The sequence below is a fragment of the Pelobates fuscus genome, chromosome 8, assembly GCF_036172605.1.
Source record: "Pelobates fuscus isolate aPelFus1 chromosome 8, aPelFus1.pri, whole genome shotgun sequence".
Lineage (NCBI taxonomy): Eukaryota > Metazoa > Chordata > Amphibia > Anura > Pelobatidae > Pelobates > Pelobates fuscus.
The window spans coordinates 92,715,642-92,740,938 of NC_086324.1; the positions used below are offsets into that span (position 1 = coordinate 92,715,642).

At 41.4% G+C, this 25,297-nt stretch overlaps 1 protein-coding gene across 1 annotated transcript in view; it reads left to right on the plus strand.

The window, feature by feature from the left end:
* The window catches only part of DNAH7 (dynein axonemal heavy chain 7), a 261,702-nt gene that overhangs the window by 178,228 nt on the left and 58,177 nt on the right, over positions 1-25,297 (plus strand). Inside the window, exons 48-53 of the mRNA XM_063430168.1 lie at positions 8,151-8,341; positions 9,465-9,598; positions 14,697-15,032; positions 17,806-17,932; positions 18,787-18,981; positions 22,760-22,852. Coding sequence (XP_063286238.1) covers positions 8,151-8,341; positions 9,465-9,598; positions 14,697-15,032; positions 17,806-17,932; positions 18,787-18,981; positions 22,760-22,852 — 1,076 coding nt within the window. The remainder of the gene's footprint in view (positions 1-8,150; positions 8,342-9,464; positions 9,599-14,696; positions 15,033-17,805; positions 17,933-18,786; positions 18,982-22,759; positions 22,853-25,297) is intronic.

The following is a 25,297-nucleotide window of genomic DNA, read 5'->3' on the forward strand; positions in this document are numbered from 1 at the left end:
TTTCTGAGAAACTGCAATGTGTTTACACTGTGATACTAAGACAGCCTCTAGTGGCTGTTTACCAGAGAACATCCAGCGTCAGTGAAATTCCCATAGCAAATCATTGGTTTAGTGCTTTCCTATGGGGAAGACCAAATGCGCAAGTGACGCTTTCTGCGTATGCGCATTAGGTCCCCCCATCAGTTGATGTCGGAGGAGGCGGAGTGCTGACCCAGAAAGATCAGCGCTACAATCGGTGGAATCGGTGAGTTTTTAACCTTTTTATGTGCCAATGATTTACGTGCCAATGATTTACAAGAAGACAGATGTTGTTGCTATATAAATATTATTAATAATAATAATAATAATATTAGATATTCTAGCTTAGATCACATATCAGATTGCCAGATCACAACTACAGTTCCTATCATTCCCATCCAGTATTTCAAGAGAGAGATGCTAGTGGCCTTGTCATAATGTCAATACAGTGTTTAAAAGACCTTTCTCTTTACCTAATCATTATTGATACATGTGTTTGCCTTCTACATCCATAATAAGGCACATGTAAAGCAAATTGTAAAACATATTAGACAATATAGAATGTCAAATAAATAACAGTAAAATGTTTCATTAGAAATTTGAGCTATATTAAAGGACCACTATAGTGCCAGGAAAACATACCCTCAGGGTCCCCCTCCCGCCGGGCTCTAGGGGGTGGAAGGGGTTAAACTTCACTCTTTCTCCAGCGCCAGGCAGGGGACTCTCCTCCTCCTCTGCTAAATGCGCATGCACGGCAAGAGCCGTGCGCGCATTCAGCCAGTCTCATAGGAAAGCATTCACAATGCTTTCCTATAGACGCTGGCGTCTTCTCACTGTGATTTTCACAGTGAGAAGTGCGGAAGCGCCTCTAGCGGCTGTCAACGAGACAGCCACTAGAGGCTGGATTAACCCTAATATAAACATAGCAGTTTCTCTGAAACTGCTATGTTTATAGAAAAAAGGGTTAAACCTAGCTGGACCAGGCACCCAGACCACTTCATTAAGCTGAAGTGGTTTGGGTGCCTATAGTGGTCCTTTAACAGTATTCTCTAGTCTATATATGGGAGAAATGTTTGTCATTCATACCACAAGTTTGATATTATTATTATTATTATTATATTTATATAGCGCCAACAAATATAGCCTACACTTGTTTGCAATCAGTTCCAATCATCTTAGTCAACAAGGTTTGTTATTTTTTTGGTTTGTTTTTAGAAATTTTCTCCATCTAATATTATTATTATTACATTATTATGGTTGTAAAAGAGAGCTGCAAATTGAAGATTATATTAGCTTTAGTGTACTAATAATCTTAATTTTAGTAATGACAGGAGGCGAATATTTGCATATCTTTCTTTACTGAAAACTCCAGCAGCATAGAAACAGTAACAACCAATCAGAAAAAAGATATGGTGCCCATAAAAGGCCCTGTCTATGACATCACTTCCTCTTTCTTTGAAGCGAAACAATAAATAACAACAAGAAACATAATCATATCACGTCAACAGTTCAACAACATATTAGAATATCCAACTCCATAGTTCCGCGATGCAGAGGTATGGAAGGTGAATCTTTGTCTCGATGAGAAGACGTTCACGCTGCAAGAAAAAGAAAAAGGTGAAAGGTCTCTGGCGTGATAACTTGTCCGCATACAATAAGCATTAAGCATCTGATATACCAACGAACATTAGAATGTGAAACATATCAATATATATTTATTCTAAAGCAATGATATTTAAGAATCTATAAACACAACATAATGCAAGGTTCATGTCTAATATTCAACCTATACAAGGCCCACAAGATACAGATCTAAGTAGCAAACATACAAACCATACGTACTTACCTTCCTGAACATAAAGGACATATTCTGTTCAACGAGAAACATGGGAGGGATCCTATAGGGTGGGAAATATTCGCCTCCTGTCATTACTAAAATTAAGATTATTAGTACACTAAAGCTAATATAATCTTCAATTTTACCACATGACAGGAGGCTTCATATTTGCATTTTTAAAGCTTAGAATTGACCAATGTGAAGGAAGCATGAGATGTTTGCCGAAAACAGAACGTTCTAAACGTACTTCTTGCGTTCAGTCCGCGCAGCGTATAAAGTCGGCTAGGGAAGCGTCGGCCCGAAAAGGCTTGTGTGGCCGCCGCTCCCCTGATCGAGTGGGCTCTGAAACAGGGTTCGACGCCCGCGAAAGACAATAGCCAGCGGACCCATCTGGCCGGTGTTGCGGTACACACCGGTCCATGAGGGTTCACGTAAAAAGCCAGGAGGTGACCCGTCGAATGAGTTCGAAGGGGGATATAGATATCGGTATACCCATTAGCGTTCTGACCACGCATAGTGTGTTGTCTGACACAAAGTATGGGTATGACACTGAAGACGAATCGGACTTAGTTCGTCTCGACATGGTAAAGGCAACCCCGTCCGGTGTGATAGAGAAACCATCCATATCGCAAGCCCTAACGTCCGCCACACATCTAAATGAGTCGAGGCATAATAAGAGGGCTAGTTTGGCTGAAAGTTGCTTCGGTGACAAACAAGGATAGTCCAGCCATTCCCTAAGGAATCTCAGAACCACATCCACCTGTCAGAGGCGTGAATACTTGGGTGTCAGGGGTCTCGATAATTCGGCACCCCGTAGCAGTCGACAAACCAGTGTATATTGACCTACTGGTCTGCCCTGTACCGGAACATGCGCCGCCGATATGGTGGGTCAGATCACGTTGAGGGATCGATATGACCGACCCAACGAGACCAGGTGTGACAGATAGTAAGGATCAGTGGGACAGGTGCGGTAAAGGGGTCGGAATCCCGGGAGCCTATGAATCCCATGGAAGGTCTAGTTGATGCAATATGTCGTGGACTGACCAGGAGCCCCTGAAACCGTCCAGGCCACTAGTGCCAGTTGTCCTTCCCTGACAAGGGAGTGATCTTCCCCTCGAGGTCCCGTCAGAAGTAGAAGGAAGGTAGGGAGTAGTAGAGGTCTTCGCGAGACATCTCCAGGCGATCCGAGAACCACGGTTGATCTGCCCGAGGGGTGTCATGAGCAGAAGCGTGTGTACGTGTGTATCGAAGTACGTGTGTATCGAAGAACCCTTGCTATTGTGGAGAACAGCTGGGTCATGTTTGTCGGTTTTATCCACCGCTTCGCGTCCGGAGGAAGAGACAAGGATCGTTTTGCCAATCCAAGTCTGTATGTGGAGTACTCACCATCGAAATTCCGTCCACACTTCTGCTGACAGTGGGATCCAGTGGTCGTGTGAGTGACCGGTGCGTAGGTATCTCGCCATCAGTTGTTGCATGGCCCTGTAGTGTAGTGGGCCAGGGGATATAGCTTGTATGGGGGAGGAGAGGAGGGGAGGAATCCCACAATCCGGCAAGTATCCTGAGAGGAATCGTATCCAACCTTAGATTGTGTCTGACATCTATCCTTATAGAGGCGATCTTTGCCCTAGACCGACGCGGAACGTAGTTCTCCAAGCTGATGTCGAAACCGAGCAACTGGCCCAACTGAGATGGAGAAGCGATCTTTGTTTGTGTACTACAAAAACCCATGGAGTCCAGAAAGTGAATTACAAATTTGTCTGCAATCGTAGCCTGGATTCGTAAAGGGCTAGCAAGTCTTCCAGGTAAACGAGGCATCGCACACCCACATTCACGGATGTGTGCTCACACTGGTTTTAGTAGCTTTGTGAGCACCACGGAGTCGTAAACCGCCATGTTTGTCCTCACCATTGGGATCGGAGGAAAACTTCGGCAGTCCAGGGCAACGGGTACCGACAAGCGTGCATCCTTGATGTCCAAATGTGTAAACCAGTCGTTATCGCTTATGAGGTCCTGTAGAAGATGAATTTCCTCCATCTTGAAGTGTTTGTATACCACGTAGGAGTTCCATTGATGTAGTCCCCTGGCTTCTGCTTGACCAGGAAAAAAATTAGCTGAGGAAGCCTTCTCCTCCGGTGCATATTGAATTGAGCCCTTCTTGAAGAGGGTGCGGATTTCATAGTCCACGAGGCGTTCCTGTTCCGCCAGCACGCGTAATGGAGGCGAAGGAGCGACCTGAACGGGTGTGATAAAAACTCTATGAAATAGCCTTGTAATGTCTGGAGAACCCAGGTGACTTTGGTAATCGTCTCCCAATTCTGCAAAACAGAGACAGGCTGTCGGTCACAAAATTGGAAACATTAGTTATGTAGGTTGACCCACTAGTAGAGAAGCGAGTAAGAAAACTATGAGGACTGTGTATACGATCTGGAACCTGTCGCCCAGAAGCGGCTGGTGGCTCGGTTCCGCTACCGACCAGTCCTCCCGAAAACATCTCTCCCCGTAGGGGTGTGGAAGACTTGAATATATTTACGTGTTTCTTGAGTTCTGCAATGAACACTACGTCAAATAGCAGACCTTGTGCTTTTTAGCCGAATTCTTGTCGTTCCTAAGTCCAATAGCGTCTGGTAGCAGTGGTCTGGGGTAATTGGCCTTGAGGCGTGCGCATACTTCCATCCCCAGAGGGTTGCGCAGCCAATAGTGTTCGTCCAGGAACGGTCCGTCTTCGGCTACTCTGGTTTAGTGCTGCTACTGCTATCTCTGCCTCAGCCGCCGTCACAGAGTAAGGTTTCCCTAATGTACGTCGAGGAAGTGTGGGGTAGGTCTTGCCATTCCACTTCCTCAGACGGCGAGCTGTCTTCGTGTCGCTTGTCTACCATGTCCAAAGTACGTGGTGGGTAGTAGTCTTCTTTGTCGGAAGATTGTGGCGGACGGGGTTTGGGTTCCCGGTGCTCCGCATATTTGGTCTGTTTGATGGGCGTCTTGCCCTTGACCTTAGTGGCTTGAAGGCCTGTGGGTCTGAGGCCTCCATCAAGCGGTGTGGGGCAGAGCCCAATACAGAACCTTCTCCGCTGAGGCCGCTCCTGCGGCGTTTGTCATTGCCTAGAAAAACTTGGGAAGGTTGAGAGTGTCCACTATGACTCGTTCCCGTCCTGTTGGGAGATAGTGGTAGTCAGTGGGAGCAGTGTTTGAGGATCAGCACGTAGGGGTGCTAGACTCCTGGTAGAACTGGGGATCACCCAGGTAAAATGGTTTGAATTGCCTGTTTAGTTTGTCTGAGAGTATGAATACCCATGTCAAATGTAGAGGGGTCACCTCTATCAGTTTAGTCTGGCTACTGAGAGCCGCGGTGCAGGCACGACTGACTGGTAGTGGTGTTGGTCAGGTTAGCCGGGTTCACCACAAATGTACGCCAGAGCTGTATGCACGGTTTTTAATTATACAGGCTATTATAGAGGTGCGTGGAGCCTGTCTCCATAAGGTCTACAGCCGCAGGACCCACGTCTTTTCGGTTGGGTTCATCCCAGGTGGTGTGCCATGGTAATCCAGAGGACACCCACATTATAATTATTGGTACCCAGCAAGTATTGCATGCATATCTGGGGGTCACCCCAGGTGGTGTGCCATGAAAAAAAAAAAAAAAAATAACCCAGAGGACACCCACGTTCAATATGTACACTAGGCACAGTAAACATACATATGTGTATCCCTGTGAAGGGTACTACGCACTACACTCAGTTTCCTTAGTGGACCTGCCGTCAAATCGTATCCAGCATGGTACTGTTGCTTTAGTGTAAACTGACAGGCAGTGTTTAAACATCCATATATGTCTGTAGTAAGCAGAGGTAAAGTTGAGGCGTGGGCCTCCGTGCATATGATCGGGGTTCACCCCGGGTGGCGTGCCGTGGTAACCCAGAGGACACCCACATCCACGGTAATGGTCTGTCAGTGACCTTGCATGCATATCTGGGGGGTCACCCCAGGTGGTGTGCCATGAAAAAATACCCAGAGGACACCCACATAAATTTGCACCGTCAGGTACAGTAATACAATATGACCCTTTGTAGGGTACAGTAATATGATACAATATGCCCTTTCTGGGTAAAGTAATATGATACAATATGCCCTTTCTGGGTACAGTAATATGATACAATATGCCCTTTCAGGGTACAGTAATATAATGTGTCCTTCATAGGGTACAGTGATACAGAATGATCGTGTATAGGGCATAGTAATAGTTCTGTATAGTAATAGTGATACTGTATGGTTGTAGGGTACAGAAATTCATTCAGATTGTGTGCATGCTCGATATACATGTATTCCAGTGTAAGGCACAATGAGAGGATTATATCCAAGTGTCAGTGCACAGCAGAAAGGAAAAAATACATTTCATTAATGGATGAGCATGCCTTTGAGAGGGGAACCCCTGAAGGGGTTAATGGAGATGCAGGGCGCGGTGATCGGGTGATTCCCGAGCCACCGTGAGAGCAGGGAAGGCGGCCGTCGTGGGTCTCGCGAGCCGCAAGATCCAAGATGGCCGCCGGCCGCGTGTGCAGTGAGGACTCGCTCGCGGCCGCGAGTGAGGAGAAAAAACCGCGGCGAAAACGCAAACAGCCCCGGCTACCCTCCACCCGTCCCCACACAGTCCCCAGTAGCGTCAGCAGGGCAGGTCCTCGCAGCGAGCGCAGCATGGGCAGCCGCGACGCCCGCGGACCGCCAGATACAGAATAGGGATTAAAGGAGGCAAAGAGCATAAAACGAAAGCAGGAGACACACTAAGAATGGGGGAACAGGGAGACAGGATAGGCAGCCAGGGGTAATACTAAGTACAAAGTGATAAGGAAATACAAATATTAAGTACAGAGTGATAATAAAATACAATCATGTAAGTATATTAGAGAGGCAAAAAATACTCTGACCTGTTGTAGGCTGGAGCAGCAAAGAAAGAGGAAGTGATGTCATAGACAGGGCCTTTTATGGGCACCATATCTTTTTTCTGATTGGTTGTTACTGTTTCTATGCTGCTGGAGTTTTCAGTAAAGAAAGATATGCAAATATGAAGCCTCCTGTCATGTGGTAAAATTAGTTTAGATTTTCAAGGTCACAGTGTGCAAACCATAGGTTACATAGTTTTGTATAAAATGTCTCATGGATAATGGCCAAAGAACATGAATGTGCAGTTTCCAGAGAATTTCAAGATTTTGTTTCTAATTGTAAAGAATTAGATAACTTTATCATTATTAAATATAGGCTGTTTTTTGTACCATATAAGAATAAAAAGGTATAAACAATATACCAGCGAGTGGAGCGCTATAATAAATATTAATATAAATAATGAGGGGGTATACTCACCCCTCCAACATAGTGATACAATGCGTCCAAATGTACATACAAAGTAAAACAACAAAAAGAGAGAATATAGTGCAGATGGTTTACAAAAATAAAAAATGAATAATAGTAGCAATTGGTTGAAACCACTCACGTGGGTTGGAGCCTATAAGCTATTGGCTCCGTAAGTTACTCCTTTTTGCTCTTGAGGCAGCAACACACCCCTTTATCCCAAACGATGTTCTCCCGAAGATATGGAACAAGCAGAGAGAGAGAACCTCATAGGTGGTATTGTACAGATAGTGTATACAAAATAGTGAGATAGTAATGGTTATGCTCACCTTAGACAGAGCCTTGAATTCCTGGCTCTGAGGTTTGTTGGCAATATGCTAATTTATTGGGATAGCATTCCCCACATAGTGTTCCTGGAGGCTAGAAAGGACTATATGGACTAATATAAAAAAATAACGATTTATTGTAGAGATAAAAAATAATAATAAAAACAATATTAAGACTTCTCAAAAGCATATAAGCTAAATGGTAGAAAGTCCAAGTATAAAAGTCCAAACTCCAGCTAAACGCGTTTCACTCTTGTATGAGCTTCCTCAGTAGCAGCTACTGAGGAAGCTCATACAAGAGTGAAACGCGTTTAGCTGGAGTTTGGACTTTTATTATAGCGCTCCACTTATTATATAGCGCTCCATTTATTATAGCGCTCCACTCGCTGGTATATTGTTTATACCTTTTTATTCTTATATTTTGCACTTTATTGTGGATTAAGGTATTCCACTTTTTGTGTTGAGCTGCTTTTATTCAGGCACTTTAGTATATCACTCACTATCTCAGTAAGGGATAGTTATTGTTTTCTTTGTGTGTTTTTTGTACCATATCTGCAGCGATGATTTGCAGTTCTTTTGTGCTTGTTTTATTCCCCTGGAAAAATATATAATCATGAAATATTTTACAGTGTTGCTGGAAAATGTTGGAGAAGAACTCGATCCCATTCTAGAACCTCTTCTGTTAAAGCAGACATTTAAACAAGGAGGCAGTATATGCATTAGACTGGGAGATTCCACCATTGAGTATGCACCAGATTTTCGGTTTTACATTACAACTAAACTCAGGAATCCTCACTATTTACCTGAAACGTCTGTTAAGGTTAGTTTACCTTTAGTGCTTAAAAGGACACTACAGTCACCAAAACAACTTTAGCTTAATGAAGCAGTTTTAGTGTATAGATCATACCCCTAAAGTCTCACTGATCAGTTCTCTGCCATTTAGGAGTTAAATCACTTTGTTTATGCAGCCCTAGTCACACCTCCCTGCATGTGACTTACACTGCCTTCCTAAGCACTTCCTGTAAGACTCATCTAAGGTTTACACTTCCTTAATTGCAAATGATGTTTAATTTAGAATTTCTTACCTCCTGCTCTGTTAATAACTTGCTAGACCATGCATCAGCATCCTGTATGCAATAAAAGTTCAATTAACATTGCAGGAGATAAAAACTTTAAAAGTAACTGACATCTGATAGAAAATGAAAAAACATTTTCATGCAGGCTATGTCAGTCACAGCCAGGGGAGGTGTAGCTAGGGCTGCATAAACAGAAACAGACGTAATTTAACTAAATGGCAGAGAATTGAGCAGTGATACTGCAGGGTCATGATCTATAAACCAAAACTGCTTCATTATGCTTAAGTTTGTTTTGGTAACTATGGTGTTCCTTTTATTCTTCTCAGTTTAAACTCTGTCGATAATTACTAAACATGTAAATGTTGTGTTGGTTGGAACTTTGATTAACAAGAAATTATGCTTCAAAATTACAGGGAAAAGGGATATATTAATTTTGATTACACTAATTATATTCCTTCTGCTTCAGAACATCCACACCCACCAACTTAAGAATACATTTGTAACTTATACGAAATAATGTATGCACTTATTTAACATATTTAATACAAATTTCCTGCTATAAAGAAAAGCAAGATTGTATAACTCAGCATAAGATGGAGAAATGTACTAATAAAACAATAATGAATCTAAGTGAATGTTTTCTTATTTATTGTGTGTATTTACCTGAATCTTATCCGGCTTTAAAGTTGACATTTTTAAATGTTATGCTGTTTTTGAACAAATTAGAAATAACACAATTGAAAGGTCAAATGTGTTGGCAGATCTCAGTGCTAAGGTTTTGTTTTGTTCCTTTATTAAGTTAGCAAAAGAGATATGTGAATATTTACATTCCAGCAGACGGTATAATATTGTTTCTCTCCCATGCAGGTCACTTTGTTGAATTTTATGATCACGCCTGAAGGGATGCAGGACCAACTGCTGGGAATTGTTGTAGCTCGAGAAAGACCTGATTTAGAAGAAGAGAAGCAAGCATTGATTCTTCAGGGAGCAGAAAACAAAAGGTTCTAAAATGAATACTTACACTTTATAATGTGTGATAAACATTTTTCAAAGACATGCTAGTGTTATATAATCATGCTCCAGGCCATGAATATATCTGTCTATGATCATAAGACATTCATTCTTAAGAAGTCTTGATGTGGACTATATTGACCTATACTGAGTTGATTGAAATCTCTAACTTGATGTTGATCCAACTTGTTGTTTGTGTGATTTGATTAGCATTACTACAGACCGTTCTACGCCAGGGTAGAAAGACCATATTACTAGACCCATGTACAGTGACTTCTAGGAACATAGAAACATAGAATGTGACGGCAGATAAGAACCATTCGGCCCATCTAGTCTGCCCAGTTTTCTAAATACTTTCATTCGTCCCTGGCCTTATCTTATAATTAGGATAGCCTTATGCCTATCCCACGCATGCTTAAACTCCTTTACTGTGTTAACCTCTACCACTTCAGCTGGAAGGCTATTCCATGCATCCACTACCCTCTCAGTAAAGTAATACTTCCTGATATTATTTTTAAACCTTTGCCCCTCTAATTTAAGACTATGTCCTCTTGTTGTGGTAGTTTTTCTTCTTTTAAATATAGTCTCCTCCTTTACTGTGTTGATTCCCTTTATGTATTTAAATGTTTCTATCATATCCCCCATCTCGTCTTTCTTCCAAGCTATACATGTTAAGATCCTTAAACCTTTCCTGGTAAGTTTTATCCTGTAATCCATGAACCAGTTTAGTAGCCCTTCTCTGAATTCTCTCAATATCCTCTGGAGATACGGTCTCTAGTACTGCGTACAATACTCCAAGTGGGGTCTCACCAGTGTTCTGTACAATGGCATGAGCACTTCCCTCTTTCTACTGCTAATACCTCTCCCTATACAACCAAGCATTCTGCTTGCATTTCCTGCTGCTCTATTACATTGTCTGCCTACCTTTAAGTCATCAGAAATAATCACCCCTAAATCCCTTTCCTCAGATGTTGAGGTTAGGACTCTATCAAATATTTTGTACTCTGCCCTTGGGTTTTTACGTCCAAGATGCATTATCTTGTACTTATCCACATTAAATGTCAGTTGCCACAACTCTGACCATTTTTCTAGTTTACCTAAATAAGTGACTAAACAATTAAAGTGTTGGTGCTTGAATGAGTATACTTACATTTGCAGATAATATCTGTGCTGCATGAAGAAAATAATAAAAGTGACATGACTATAAAACTCCTCCTATTTATACACACACCTGTGTTTAGTTGTTACACTGTTTTTAATTTATTTTATCACTTTATTGTATACTCACTTTGCTCTTACAAATAAATTAATTCAATACACTGTAGCTTGTGTTTAGCACCAGTACTATTTAATTTGTCTCCCACATTTTGCAATTAGCGTAGGACCCACTGACATTGGGGTACTTTGAAGCAGTGGTGGACTTAACATCATATGGCCATGTGGCTGGAACTAAATCCCCATATTTATTCTCTTAGATAGGCGTTGTATAGTAGCTTTCTTAGTTATGAATTTTTACAAGTCTGAGTGCGCCGTAACTAGTTTTTTCTGTACTTTCTTGTGAATGGCACAATCTTCGCTAACTTCCAATCTTCTGGGAATCCTCCTAATAACATTGATTGGTTAAATAAATCTGTTAATGGTTTTGCTAGTACACCACTAAGCTCTTTTTTTTTTAAATTTGTATTTTATTCGATTTAGAATAACATATACATCTGTTCCATTATATTCGTTTAAGTATACAACGTGTACATATTTATGTCATAATGGGTATATTGTAGGCAACAGGTAAAACAAATAGGGAACTCTGGCCATACGTTGGTCAGTCTTAGATGTCTTTATAGTGAAACTAGATGGCTAAGTCCCGTATACCATAGAGTAATAGTGTCCTTTAGAGGGTCTTTGTGCTCAGTCCGACTCTACGTGGTCTCCGCTACTTGTTGGGTCTTGATTTAGCAGCCTTGGGGAGTGGAGTCAATCTCTTTACGGTGCTACTGGACGGAGCGCTGTGCCATTTTTCGACGGTTCTCTCTTGTTGCACTTGATTCATGGTGGGAGGTGGTGTCTTTTGCTGCGGCATGCGTGTCAAACCGGCTTTTTGTAGGAAGTTTTCCAGGTCGTCCTCTGAGGTGAGCTCGTATCTCTCTCCCTCAACTTCTGTGAGGAGGGACCCCTCTATGCCCCAGCGGTACCTGATATTGGCGTCCCTTAGTGACCTGGCTACAGGTGCTAGTTGTCTTTTCTCCACAAGTACGGAGAATGGTGTGTCTGGGTATATGGCTACCCTGTGGCCTTCGATCAATGTTGTTCCTAGTTCTCTGGACTTAGACATTACGGCAGTTCTAACGGAGATATCCCGAGTCAGCACAATAACATCTCTGGGTGCCGCGGTGGGCGCTGCAGCGGACTTCCTTACCCTAAACGCCGAGGTGATCAAAGGTAGGTCATGTGCGTCTGTTATTCCCATGGCTGTCAGGAGGGTGTGAGTATAGGGTAGGAGCTGTGCAGTGCCGATCTCTTCTGGGATGCCTCTAAGGCGTAAGTTTCGTCGCCTGTGTCTGACCTCCATTGTGGTGATTGTGCGTCTAATTTGCTTTACCTGTGAGGCAAGGTCTTGTATGTCTCGACTTGAGGTCTGGATCTTTTCCTCCCTGGAGGCTTCCCTTGTCTCCAGGCTACTGATTTTTTGCCGTACCTCCTCCACCTCTGTCTGCACTGTCTGCAGGTCGCTCCTCCAGATTTGTCTCATCTCCGTCAGGAGCCTTTTAATGTCACCTTTTGTGGCAGGTGCTTCGTCCTCCTCAGACTCTGTGGTGTAGGATCGAGGAGAGGGCATTGAGTCTTCCTCTTCCTGAGAGGCTTCAGATACCTCGGGTGTTTCGCGGGCCTCAGGCGCCATCTTGGGTCTCTGTGAGGTCGCAGGTCTCTCGAAGGCCAGTCTGATATCTGGCTGTTGGGGCTTGGTCGGACCTTGGTGTCTCTTATTTTTCTTCCCCATTCTCTCTGCTTGGGGGGTGTCTGTCTCTCGGGTTGGTTTGCCGCGATTTTGCGGTATTTTCCGTGGTATTTCTCTGTGTCGGAGCGGAGCTCCGTGGAAAGACGTCCGCTCAGTTCAGTCGTAGGCCACGCCCACCACTAAGCTCTTTTAATAACTTTGGCTGTATTCTATCAGGTCCCATTGACCTATTTGTCTTTACTTTTGACAGTTGAACTATAAACCTCTTTCCTCTGTAAACCCACATGTAACAAATGACTCACTTGTCCTTTTTCCTAACAGAGGCCCCATTCCTTCATATTCATCTGTAAATACTGAACAAAAATATTCATTGAGGCAGTCAGCTAGACCTTTATCCTCTTTTACATACTTACCTTCTTTTGTTTTTAGTCTAACTAATCCTTGTTTTATTTTCCTTTTCTCATTTATGTATCCCTTTTTTTACTGACTGTGCTATTTTCTCTTCTGTGTGTGATTTGGAAGCTCTTATAACTTGCTTAGCCTCTTTCTGACTAATATTATAGATCATTATGTCTTCCTCACTCTGGGTTTTTTTATAATTACTAAATGCTAACTTTTTGTTTTTTACTATTTTGGCCACATCTGCGGAATACCACAGTGGTTTCTTGAATTTTCTGCTTTTACTGACAAGCCTAATGCAATTTTCTATTGCCTTCAGCAGTACAACTTTTAAATAATCACATTTCTCATGGACTCCATTTAAATTGCTCCAGTCTGATAATGAATCCTTTACACATATTCTAATTTTAGAAAAGTCTGTTTTTCTAAAGTCTAAAACTTTTGTTTTTGTTTGGTGTGACTCAGTCACTGTTCTTATATTAAACCACACTGACTGATGATCAATGGATCCTAAACTTTCACTTACAGTAATATCTGATACCAAATCTCCATTTGTTAACACTAAATCTAGTATGGCCTTCTTACGAGTTGGCTCCTCAATGACTTGTTTTAGTTACAATCCCAGTAGGGAGTTTAGAATATGTGTGCTCCTGGCACAAGCAGCTATTTTGGTTTTCCAATTCACATCAGGAAGATTAAAGTCACCCATGATGATAACTTCCCCCTTAATTTTAACTTCCCCCTTTATTGTGAGGTGGGTGAGAGAGAAACCAATCTACGGTCCCTTTTTTCTGTTTAGGGGCTGATGAGTTTTGCACTAAAAAGCTGTTCCCTCCTGCTCTCCATTGGAACTCAACACAATGGACAGGCAGTGGGTGCCTGGTTATGACTTATTGACTTAGTTATTGACAGGGCCCCAAGCCACACAGGACTAATACTAATGTATTCATATTAGTCACAAATACATGATTCAGGTCTCCTAACTAATATAAAAATGCATCCAAAGTTGTTAGAGCATAAAAAAACATATCATATTGTAACTGGTTACCAGTTACCCCTTTGCCGTCTCTTTGGTGCCCCAGTAGAACCTTCAGAACATACAGCCTTCCCCACAAGTACTTCACCAAAATCTGTACTCAACTCAGACAGCAGGTGGATGAGCCAGAAATACTTTTTAGGTCTTTCCAAGTAGAGACAGCTATATGTGTTGTCTGTGTAATTCCTAAACAGCAAACATTTGCAAATAAATAAAATGGAAACACATACTCAGTTTCTATAAATTGTTTCATAAAAAGCCTGCAGGTGATATATCTGCTTTAAAGTGGATCTCTGACGTTTTAGATTTGTGTCAGGTTATATCTACAGAAACTTTTTTTTTTTTTTTAAGTATTATAGTTATTTAGAAATATGGAAACAATGGTAGGAATAGTGTGAATGTATTTCAGATCATACTTATGTTTAATAGAATCACAAGTAGGGTTGGCTTGTGTTACCTAACACAAAATTAAGCAATATTTGTGTTTTTTAAATACAATACGTTTAACGTACTGAAGCATTTGATACGTATAATAGAATTTTACATTTCTTTGTAGTTATGTAGGATTGTCAGATTTGAATTCCAATAAGACGCATTTAAATAAAATATGTATTTCTGAAAATCCTGCACTCTTCTAGAGTTGAACTATTTCACATTTAATTCTAAAATATATATATATTTATGTTTGTTTGCATTCTAGGCAGCTAAAAGAAATTGAAGACAAGATACTAGAAGTACTTTCATCTTCAGAAGGAAACATATTAGAAGATGAAACGGCCATTAAAATATTATCTTCCTCCAAGGCTCTGGCAAATGAAATTTCTGAGAAACAAGCTGTGGCTGAGGCAACGGAGAAGAAGATTGATGCCACTCGAATGGGCTACCGCCCCATCTCAATCCATTCTTCAATTCTGTTTTTTTCCATTGCTGACTTAGCCAATATTGAGCCCATGTACCAGTACTCTCTTACATGGTTCATTAATCTTTTCATTATGTCAATCGATAACTCAGAGAAGTCTGATGATTTACAGAAAAGGTAACTTAATTTCACTTATATACTGTATATAGATATAGTACTCTGCAAACAATTTTGTCCATTTGGGAATAATTAAAAAAAAACTATTTATCTAAATAGTAAGTAGCGATATTTTTATGTATGCAGATGTGAGTCCATTGTCAATACCTGGCAAATTGCACTAAAGTGCAATGGTGAAAAGAAAATGAAAAACCAAATCTGATTTCTGTACATGAAAGGGTATAAATTATGAAGCAAAACTGTCATGAAATAATAGGTCCACATTTTATTTTATGAAGCTTCAGATGATTTTCCTTCAGTCCCTCAAATTTTGTTTTGTGTTTTTTAGATTTGTTATGGTGTTGGAGGATGCCACACAAATTTCTGGCTAGTTTTAAAGGAACACTCCATGCACCTTAACATCTGCAATACATTGTAGAGCTTATGGTGCAAGGAGTGCCCTGCTGCTCTCCCATGGAAAGTAGTCAAAAGATTTGACAACTTACCTGTGTGTATGCTGGGTGCCTGGTGCAGTCGCTCGTGGTTCCAGAAGCTGGACCACTAATCTTTGAAGCAGTGCTTAGCTCAGTGGAGCTAAAGGAATCTCCTAGCAGGCTGAAGGCTACAGCCAGTACCCAGAAGAGCCAAGAAAGGTTGTCAAACGGTTTGACGTCTTACCCTGGGAGGGTGCAAGGGCACTCCTGCACCATAACCACCTCAGTGTGTTGTAGGTGCTAGGGATGTTTCTTTAAATTAACAACTGGTGTTTTTTATTTTTATAATTCTTTATTTTTGAAGTGCAGATAATTACATACAGCTTGTCACGCCCCAACAGCTTGTGACAGAAGACAAAATACACAGCTTGTAAGCAGTAAGGCAGTGAGAAAACATGCACAATTTTTTAAAGTTACAAAGACAAGAGTAGGTACATGCTTGGTATCACTATTATAGAGTTAGATTATAACGTAGATTCTTAGGGTATTCAAATCTATCTAGACTCAATAGCAATTGTAAATGATTATTTATAGCTTTCTTCAACACATTATAGGACCACTGGGGGGGACGCACTTTCAGGCTATCTTTGGTAGAAGGTGGCATTGCATCGCTAGAAGCTAGATGCTAAATTAGGGTGTGAACTAATTAAAATTTCCACTCGTGTCCTTCATCCCATGCCGCCGGTGGCCATGCCAGGAGTGGTAGGTATGCGTCAGGCAGTGTTGCCTTAGAGGGTAATGAGAGATAAGATGAGCTCTACACCTGGGGACGGTGACCCAGTAACATGCCCTGAGGCTATTTCTTCCTTAGAATAAGCTACTCGAATGAGCACAACATTGAGAGACCTATAGGGGTACATTGAGCCTGGGTTATCTTCAACAATGCTGGTTACACCTGATATGGTAAAACAAGTCACTGCAGTATTGACCCCTCCTGAACTAGCATGAACATTTGAAGTGCAATAAAATAATATAGCTTAAGGCAACAGGCCAAAATCAAAATAAAACTATCAGAACACAGTTACAACTAGTTATCATCGGTTCCCAGCCGCTTTCCTTGCAGCTTGATGTGCCGATTGGGTAATAAAGCCGTTGTGGGGTTGTGTAAGTCCCGGGTGAGAGAGCATGCTAATGTGGGAGGCTGTGTATCCCAGTCCTCATGTCCCCGCTAGTCCCCTTTAACCTATGCCTTCAGGAGTGTCTGTCCCGCACGAGGGCTCACCCTTCTCAGCTGTGCAGTCCGAGTGTGTCATAGAGGTGTTCAACCACCAGCGTGGACGCTGGCCGCTTTCAGGGTTCCTCGGGATGCTTGCCGGTGCTGTATGGCCCCTGCTCGGGCAGGTAAGTCGGTTCGTGCCGGTCCTTATAGGTTGTTGCTCTTTGGTTGCTGTTTTTGGTGGGGCTGGCGTTGTCTTGTGCAGTGCAGTGACCGTTGGAGGTCGGCTCCGCTTGTGTGTCCCTGTCGGTAGGATGGGACGTCGTTTTCGGCGCCATGTTTTGGCGCGCTTAATCTGGGTGGGCAAGCCAGTCGGGCAGGAGCGGTACGATGGTGTCATGGGTGATTTTGCGACCGGGACTTGTGTAGTGTACAGACGGTCATTTAGCTTCTCCCAAAACGCTGCAAATGTGGCCTCTAGCCTCACCAGGATGTCGGCCTCTTGAATTATTTCGATTGGCTTACTCGTGTGTTCCGCCATCTTGGGTATCGCCGCTTGTAGTCTGCTCGAGGGTGTCACCGCTACCTCTGTTTCGTCCAGGGCTGCGGTCGTCCAGCTCGGCAGGGACCGGGATATCCCCCACCGGTCCAGGGGGGGGGGGAGGACAATACAAGAGTGCTCCCTCTTCGGCCAGAGAACCGGGAGAGCGGCCGCCTCTCCTCGGCTCCCACCCGTGTAGGCCGCAGTCTGCGATGTGGTCGGTTCAGCCACGGAGGGTCTCATAACGGGTATCCCCCGATGCAGCATCACCCCCTGAATAGGGTTATCGCTATCCACAGCTGGTACGCTTGGGTGGTCGGGCGTTATCACCCAAATCTTGGCCTCAGGCTCAGGAGCTCTTAGCAGGCACGTCTGCTTTGCTCGGCAGGCTAGCTCCGCCCCCTGGTGTTTTTTATTTTTAAGTGTATTAATATTAATTTGTGTTAGCTATTTATTTATTTATTTTTTTAGAGCAAATAAACACTTGCTACATGCTGTTTTCGCATGTTTGTGTATATATGCAGTATTTATTTCAATGCTGTAATCACTAGCAATTTACCGATTAGATATTATACACACTATGTAAATACTCCTCTCTTTAAGGCTTGGAATCCTGAAGAATTATTTCACATTTTCTCTCTATACAAACGTTTGCCGCTCACTATTTGAAAAGGATAAGCTGCTTTTTTCCTTCTGCTTAACAGTAAATCTTTTGAAACATGACAAGCTGGTAAGTTTTCTGATATGTGTTTAAAATTCATATACTCATTGATATAGACATAGACACGTGTGCATGCATTTTGTGTGTGTGTGTGTATGTGGATGCAGAATTTATTATTTATGGTTTGAGGGGATCCAACTAACAGGAGCAGGGAAAGAAAGGGAACAAACATCATATCAGTAGGGGTAGGAATGGCAAATGCAAGAGGGTAGTGTATACAGTCTTCAAAACACAAAGGTTATAATAAAAAAAAGTCCAGAATAAGTGACACAGTGTTACAGTATGGGGATAGCGCAGCAATAGTTAACGTAGAGCTTTCAAAATGCCACTGCCCTGTTATTTTTGTTTTTTTTTAAAGAGACATTGCAGATATGAATAGTTCTTCTTACTTGGTTTCTGCTCTCTAGCCTCCTACAAGCTAGCTACTGACTCAATGCGTGCACAGAACTCCCATTATCCTTATTTTAGACCTCGTACATGTGTGGCACACCTAATCCAGAGAAATATATCAATGATGTGCACACAGCAAGCCAGCACATAACTGGGAACAGGGGGGGGGGGAGCTATTGTGCAATTCTCATACCTTTTCTCAATGATTCTTCTGTTAATATTAACACATTTTAAATCCAGCATTGTTCTAATCATATGTCAATCACATGTCAAATCACTTTAAGATGGACCTGAATAGGGCAAAGGGTGTTTTGATGAAGAAACATCACTAAAATAATGAGGTTCTAAAAGGACAAGACTGTAAAAATAAAGGGAATGAGTGGTTTGTACTGGGCTCAGACATTTATGATGCCACCCCTATTGTTGAGTGCTATATTCAGTTAGATTTACTTTAATTCTTTATTTTTGTTTAGATTGATGAAGAAGAATGGAAATTTTTGCTAACTGGCGGCATTGGATTGGACAATCCACACTCCAATCCTTGCACGTGGCTACCCCAGAAATCATGGGATGAAATTTGCCGCATAGATAATATGTCAGGATTCAAAGGCATCCGCAAAGATTTTATGAGATTAAAAGATGGATGGAAGTCAGTCTATGATAGCTTGGTAAGTGCTCAATCCAAAGCAGAAAACAAACAAGGTTTATGAGCTGCACACCCCCTTCAGGAAATGTGTGCCTTCTGTGGCCGAATATCTATTTTTCCTTTCCTGCATGCTATATGATAGACAGAAACCAACCTCAGCACTCTGTCTGTTACATGGCAATGTAGAAAAAAAAGCTTTGTAAACCCTGGACTACCCTTATTTCATTTACACAGCTGCATACACTCTCTGTACTTAGAGATTCAAATACAATACATTACAAGCAGAAATGTGTACATGCATACATATATACATATGCAGTCATCAAATATTAATATATATTTTTAGATGGTTTTATGCCTGCAATGTTCAATTAAAGTGAAAAAAAAATTTTTTTTACCCTTCAAGCAAACACTTTTAAACAAATATACAAATTAAAAGAAAGCAAGACATACAATGAAAAGTATGTAATAAATGTTTACAAACATACTACAAACTTGGTCATCTTACATTGTCAGGCAAGCCTGACAGCTAGGGGAGCCTCCCCCTTACTCTTTTTCACCCCTACTCATTTCAGTTTCACGTGCACAAGCACTAGCCATGCGTGAGAAAATAGGAGCACCTTCATGACCTTTGCAACCAAAAGGACAAAAGAGCCCAAAAGTCAGGGAAACAAAAATGTCAATCTGATGCTCTACATACAGAGAATGAAAAAAAGATGTAAACATTCATTGTGTGTATGTTGATACATAATATATATAGTATTATGAAGTTGTATTCTAATATATAGATTTTAATATGTAGTTGATCCCACCTTTGCAACTATAACAGCTTCCATTCTTCTGGGAAGGCTTTCCACAAGATTATGTTTCTATGGGAATTTTTGTCCATTCGTCTAGTAGAGCATTTGTGAGGTCAGGCACTGATGTTGAAAGAGAACTGGGGCACAGTCATGCTGGCATAGAAAATGGCCACCCCCAAACTGTTCCCACAAAGTTGGGAGCATAGCATTGTCCAAAATGTATTGGTATTCTGAAGCATTAAGATTTACCTTCTCTGGAAGTAATCTCATTATCCCACCAAACTTTACAGTTGGCACAATGCAGTCAGGCAGGTAACATTCTCCTGGCATTTTCCAAACCCAGACTCACCCATCAGACTGCCCAACACTCCACAGAAAACTTTTCTACTGCTCCAGAGTAGAGTGGTGGCGTGTTTTACACAACTCAATCCGAAACTTGGCATTGTGACAGCAATCTGCACAAACATGTATGAGGTTGTAATTGTATGAAGATGGATTGCCGTATAAATGTTAAAGCATACCTCCCAAGTGTTCTTATGTAGCAGGGACAGTCCTTATTTTGGGCCCAAATCCTTCTGTTCGACTTGTCTATGCTAAAGTCCCTCTTCTACATGTGCTCTTTATTGATGGTGTATTTGAGTGTACATAACAGAGCTCCACGCAATAATACAGCAATAAGATACATCGTTATTGTTCTAACTTTAATTTTAGTGTCCCTCTTTGTCTATTTGAAATGTTGGGAGGAATATATTTAAGTACCTGTAAAAGTGGTGGAATTTGCTGAGAGCAATCAAGTGGCACTTGTCTATCATAATTTAGAGATTTCAAAATAAGTATGTGCCTGTTGTAAGTTTTAGCGTTATAGTGTGCGAAACGCATGTTATATTAGAAAACGTATACAATTTTAAGATTTCCATGATATCATTGTTATCAGCATTTGCCCTCAGCTAAAACTGATCTGAATGACCCAGCTCCTAGGAGGGAAGAGTAAAATAAATAATTTAGATTTATTTTTGTTATTTTTTTTTTTGGTTTTGCAGAATTGCATCATTAGCATCATTAGCTTTCACCAAAAATGTTGAGGATTTTACAAATGCGACGGTCACTGATAAAAAAAAAAGTGTTATTTGTGTAATAAAACCTAATCTGATTAGTCTCTTACAGCTTGCATTGCAATCAATAGGACTGTTTCCTTATCTTTAAAAATAAAGAATTTTGTGAATATTTGTTTTTTCGAATAGACTATGAAATACTATAAGTCACAAAAAGAAGAGCTTGTGAAGCTGAGAAAACCAGCTGTACTTGAAAAAATGTATCTGAAATATTTATGAATTCTAAATTATTAATAAAACTAAATTGGGCTTACTGAATTTCTTTTTGGAATTCAGCACCATATGGACACTAATGTTACAGCTTTATTTCAGTGAAAGGGAACACAATAGGCCATTACTATGTCATTAAACTATATTGAACCTAAATTGAAATGATGCCTCTGAGTTTAAAAGGGATATATTTTGACTAATAGCATATTTGTTTCCATTGATGAAAAATGTACTTTATTTAGGTTTTTCTTTCAAGTGAGTTGCGCTTCAATGCGCATGCCAAATTTATCGGTTTAATTAAAATCTTCTTGTTTTGGATCCTTAGTCACAGAAACTAGCGTTTGCTATTTAAAATTCAGATTTTAGTAAAGTATATGACACTGAGATTTGGAATACGAAGATTGTTTGAGCGTTATCCTAGTATGTACGAATTTGCAATCCCATCATACGTAATATTAGGACATGTAACTCATCATGAATTTTACATATTTACTTTATGTATTAATTAATAACTCTGCCCAATATTAAAGAACTAACTTGTACTTTTGCTTTTGGATGTGGGCACACTTCTACAAACACACCTTCCATGATCGTGGCAACACGCTGGTGATGAAATATTTCGTACAGAGAATAGGGAAATTATCTGCACACTCGCATGGGGGAAGAGTCTCAATTTTCAAACAGTATATCATTAAAGTCTATGCATTTGCTAGCATTCCTGCCAGCTCAATGTATAGGTGAAATGGTATTGTGTTTAAATAAATGCTAGGCTGTGAGTACCATGCTGTGTATACACTATATATATATATATATATTTGGAGGTATGTGTAAAAGAAATTCTGATGAAAAGGTATAATAGTGAAGCAATCCTTACAACCAATGCACTTTTCTGATGGTTTCTTTTCATTGAAAAACTTTGCCGCAAAAGTGCACTATATACATAACCCACACTATGGCTACACATTTTCCCACAATTATTATGTGACCTCTTTCATTTCCATAATTTATTTTATTCCTGTTGACGAAATGTTTCTCTTTTCGGGTTTCTCTATCGGATTCTACTCTTTTCTGCCCTATAGTCATTTAAATATAATCTGAAGATATGATTGGACTGTATAACATACAAAGATCCTTATCGCTAGATTTACAGTGCAGTTAAATCATAATAAACTACACTGCACACTCACTGCCATCAGCTGCTTTACAGCTATTCCAATGCTTTCTATTCAGAATTGGAATCTGTTCTCTAATGAAACCTTTTCATTTGGAACATGAGACAAGTGGTAAAAAAAAAAACATTTACTTACATTTTGTCTCTGGATAGTAGATTCTGATGCAATCTGGGTTTTTGATGCTTGTGTATCATAAGTCTGTGTATGTTTTATTAAGTATTTTAGAGGGTATTTTATTTCATTTCCTTGGGTTTAAAAAGCTTCCATAAAACTCTCAATGGATATCATTGGAGCTTATTGTGATAATTGTATGTTCGTTTCTGTTATTTTTATTCTCTCTCTTACTCCCTTCAACCCAGTCTTACATCTGTGAAATAAATATTCACATCAGGAATCCTTTACAAGAGACAACGCTCAGCTTGCCATTATGTTGACTTTAATGTTTTGAAAGTGTTATGGAAAGTGACAAATTAAACTAAGCTAACATGCTGTGCTGGCACTTGCAGGAACCACACCATGAGGCTTTTCCTTTAGAATGGCAAGAAAAAGTGGGTCAGTTCCAAAGGATGCTCATCATCCGATGCCTAAGGCCTGACAAAGTAAGTATGGCAACAATTTAAAAGTCTTATCATACACAGCTTTGATGACATGGTGCCTTGATAGCAGATAAACAACTAACATAGCATAATGAATGTAATGGAGCATGACAGGGAACTATAAATGAGAACATGTTTCTGTTGTTTTCTTCTTATCATCAGAAAATATTAGCTCATGCACAGCGTCACTCATTGGTAAAACCAGAATTCTCTTGTGTATACAAACCTGAGATGTTTAATGTCAAGTTATTTTGTAGTCATGGGTTTTTAAATATTTCTCTCTGCAAAAGCAAAAATAAACACCATTTTGTATTGTTCAGCATATAAAAGGAGCACACACTGTTTGCACGCACATATGTGTTTGATATATTTTTTTACTTGCCTCGAAATCCACTAATATATAGATATATCCAGAGTGGCAATGTAAACAATTGGGGAGGAAATGGGTAATGCTTTTATCAGGGCTAAAATGTACATCCTCAGTGCCTGTAGGTGAATAATTCTCATGGGCCTCTCTGTCCAAGAATGTAAGAATGATGTGGAGTAGTCAGGAAGCACATATCTTGCTCCCTCCCTTCTTAAAAACACCCACAGTTAACACAGAGAAAGAAAAAAACATATATATATATGTAGATTTGTGTGTGTAACGGATCACCTGGCACCCCGACTGGGTACCTCCGTTGAAGGATGCTCCTAGCGCTTACAGAGGACTCCAAGCGCTCCGCCAGACACCACAACCACCGTAGACCCCACGAACTGCCGCAGCTTGGTTGGGGTCTCGCCGTCTCCTACCCACCCTGGACCTACGACAAGGCTCCAGGTTCCAGTGGGTGAACCTCTCCTCCAAGAGAGTGAAGCAGGAACAAGCTATTTAAAGAGCTTAAGTGATTAAGGCTCAAGGGAGTATGCAGAGCATAGCAATCCCTTGTAGTGATATAGCAATTCCCCCAATAAGAGACAGGACTCTAGATTGAGGGTGAAGAATAACTCTGGTTTAATGACACACACTCTGCTTTTATGCAATTCTCCTATGCAAGGGAGACGCCCACAAACAATTATACATTAGCCAATCACACAATGGTTACATCCCACACATCTCCTCCCCTTAGCCTGAGAGGTAACCCAATTATCCGTACAGTTTAAAACATACTTTTTACCCAACTTTCATAACTCTAAAACTATACATTCAATCTTCATAAAAATTACATATTCGAACGCAGCACACTTTACTTACAAACATATCAAAAATTCAACTAATTCCTTCCAGGGGTTAAAGAGTTAGCTGGAAGTCCTTTATGACCGACCGTAAGCACATTTTCCTGCCCAAAACAGTTCCATAGATTTGGGCTGTGTGGTCGGTCACTTTCACACCGAAAAAATGACCCAACGTGTGTTCGAATCTTCGAACGGGACTTAGTCTCTGTGACTGAAAACTCGGTGCAGGAGAAGGTAAGGGTCAGCGGTGTTCGTTGAAATGTGTAGCCGATTTCAGTTCCATGGATTTGGCTACACATACCGCTGACCTCATTCGAATGAACAGATGGCCGCCGCCATGTGTTCGCTTGTCGAATGGCGGCCACTTTGACTACTTCGGCACTTCGGCTGTATCCGAAGTGCCAATTTAAAGTTGCAACACTGCTCCAAAGTAATTAAAGGGCCAGAAACAGCATTATAAAAATCCATTATGCCTAAATAGTAAAATATAAGTCCATAAGCCCCAACTCAGTTCCTTAAAGGGCAATACATCCCAGGGCCATAGTCGCAGGGCAGGAGGCTGGCAAACAGGCCCCTCCAAAAACCAGTGGCGAGGTTACTTTCGCCACATATCTCCCTTTGGGGGGTAGACTAACCAGGTACCTGACCTTTTGTTGGTCGGTGCCGGAGTTAGTCTGACAACCCACCCACAACAGCAAAGTGCAAGAGCAGCCCACCCACAACAAACCGTTACTGCACCTGGGTATTTCTCTGGGGTGATGGGGCAACACGCTGTGGGGACTTGAGGGGCAGAGGCTAGCGGCGCTCTGCCCTGATGCCAGCGCTTCTGCTCCTGATACTCCTGCGATGGTAGCTGGGGATCTGTCCAGGCTCCAGGTTGGGTAGGAGACGGCGAGACCCCAACCAAGCTGCGGCGGTTCGTGGGATCTATGGTGGTTGTGGTGTCTGGCGGAGTGCTTGGAGCCCTCTGTAAGCGCTAGGAGCATCCTTCAACGGAGGTACCCAGTCGGGGTGCCAGGTGATCCGTTACAGTGTGTTATCCACATAGAAATTATATTGGAAGCTAACGGGGCTGATGAGTTAAAGGGATGCAGTATAGATTGAGAGGAGTAGGGGACCAAGGACAGCACCTTGAGAAACACCAACAGAAAGGAATTGCAGAGAAGAGACAAAGCCAGAGAAAGAAACGTTGAAAGAGCGCTGGGAGAGGTATGAGGAAAACAGACAGTGTTT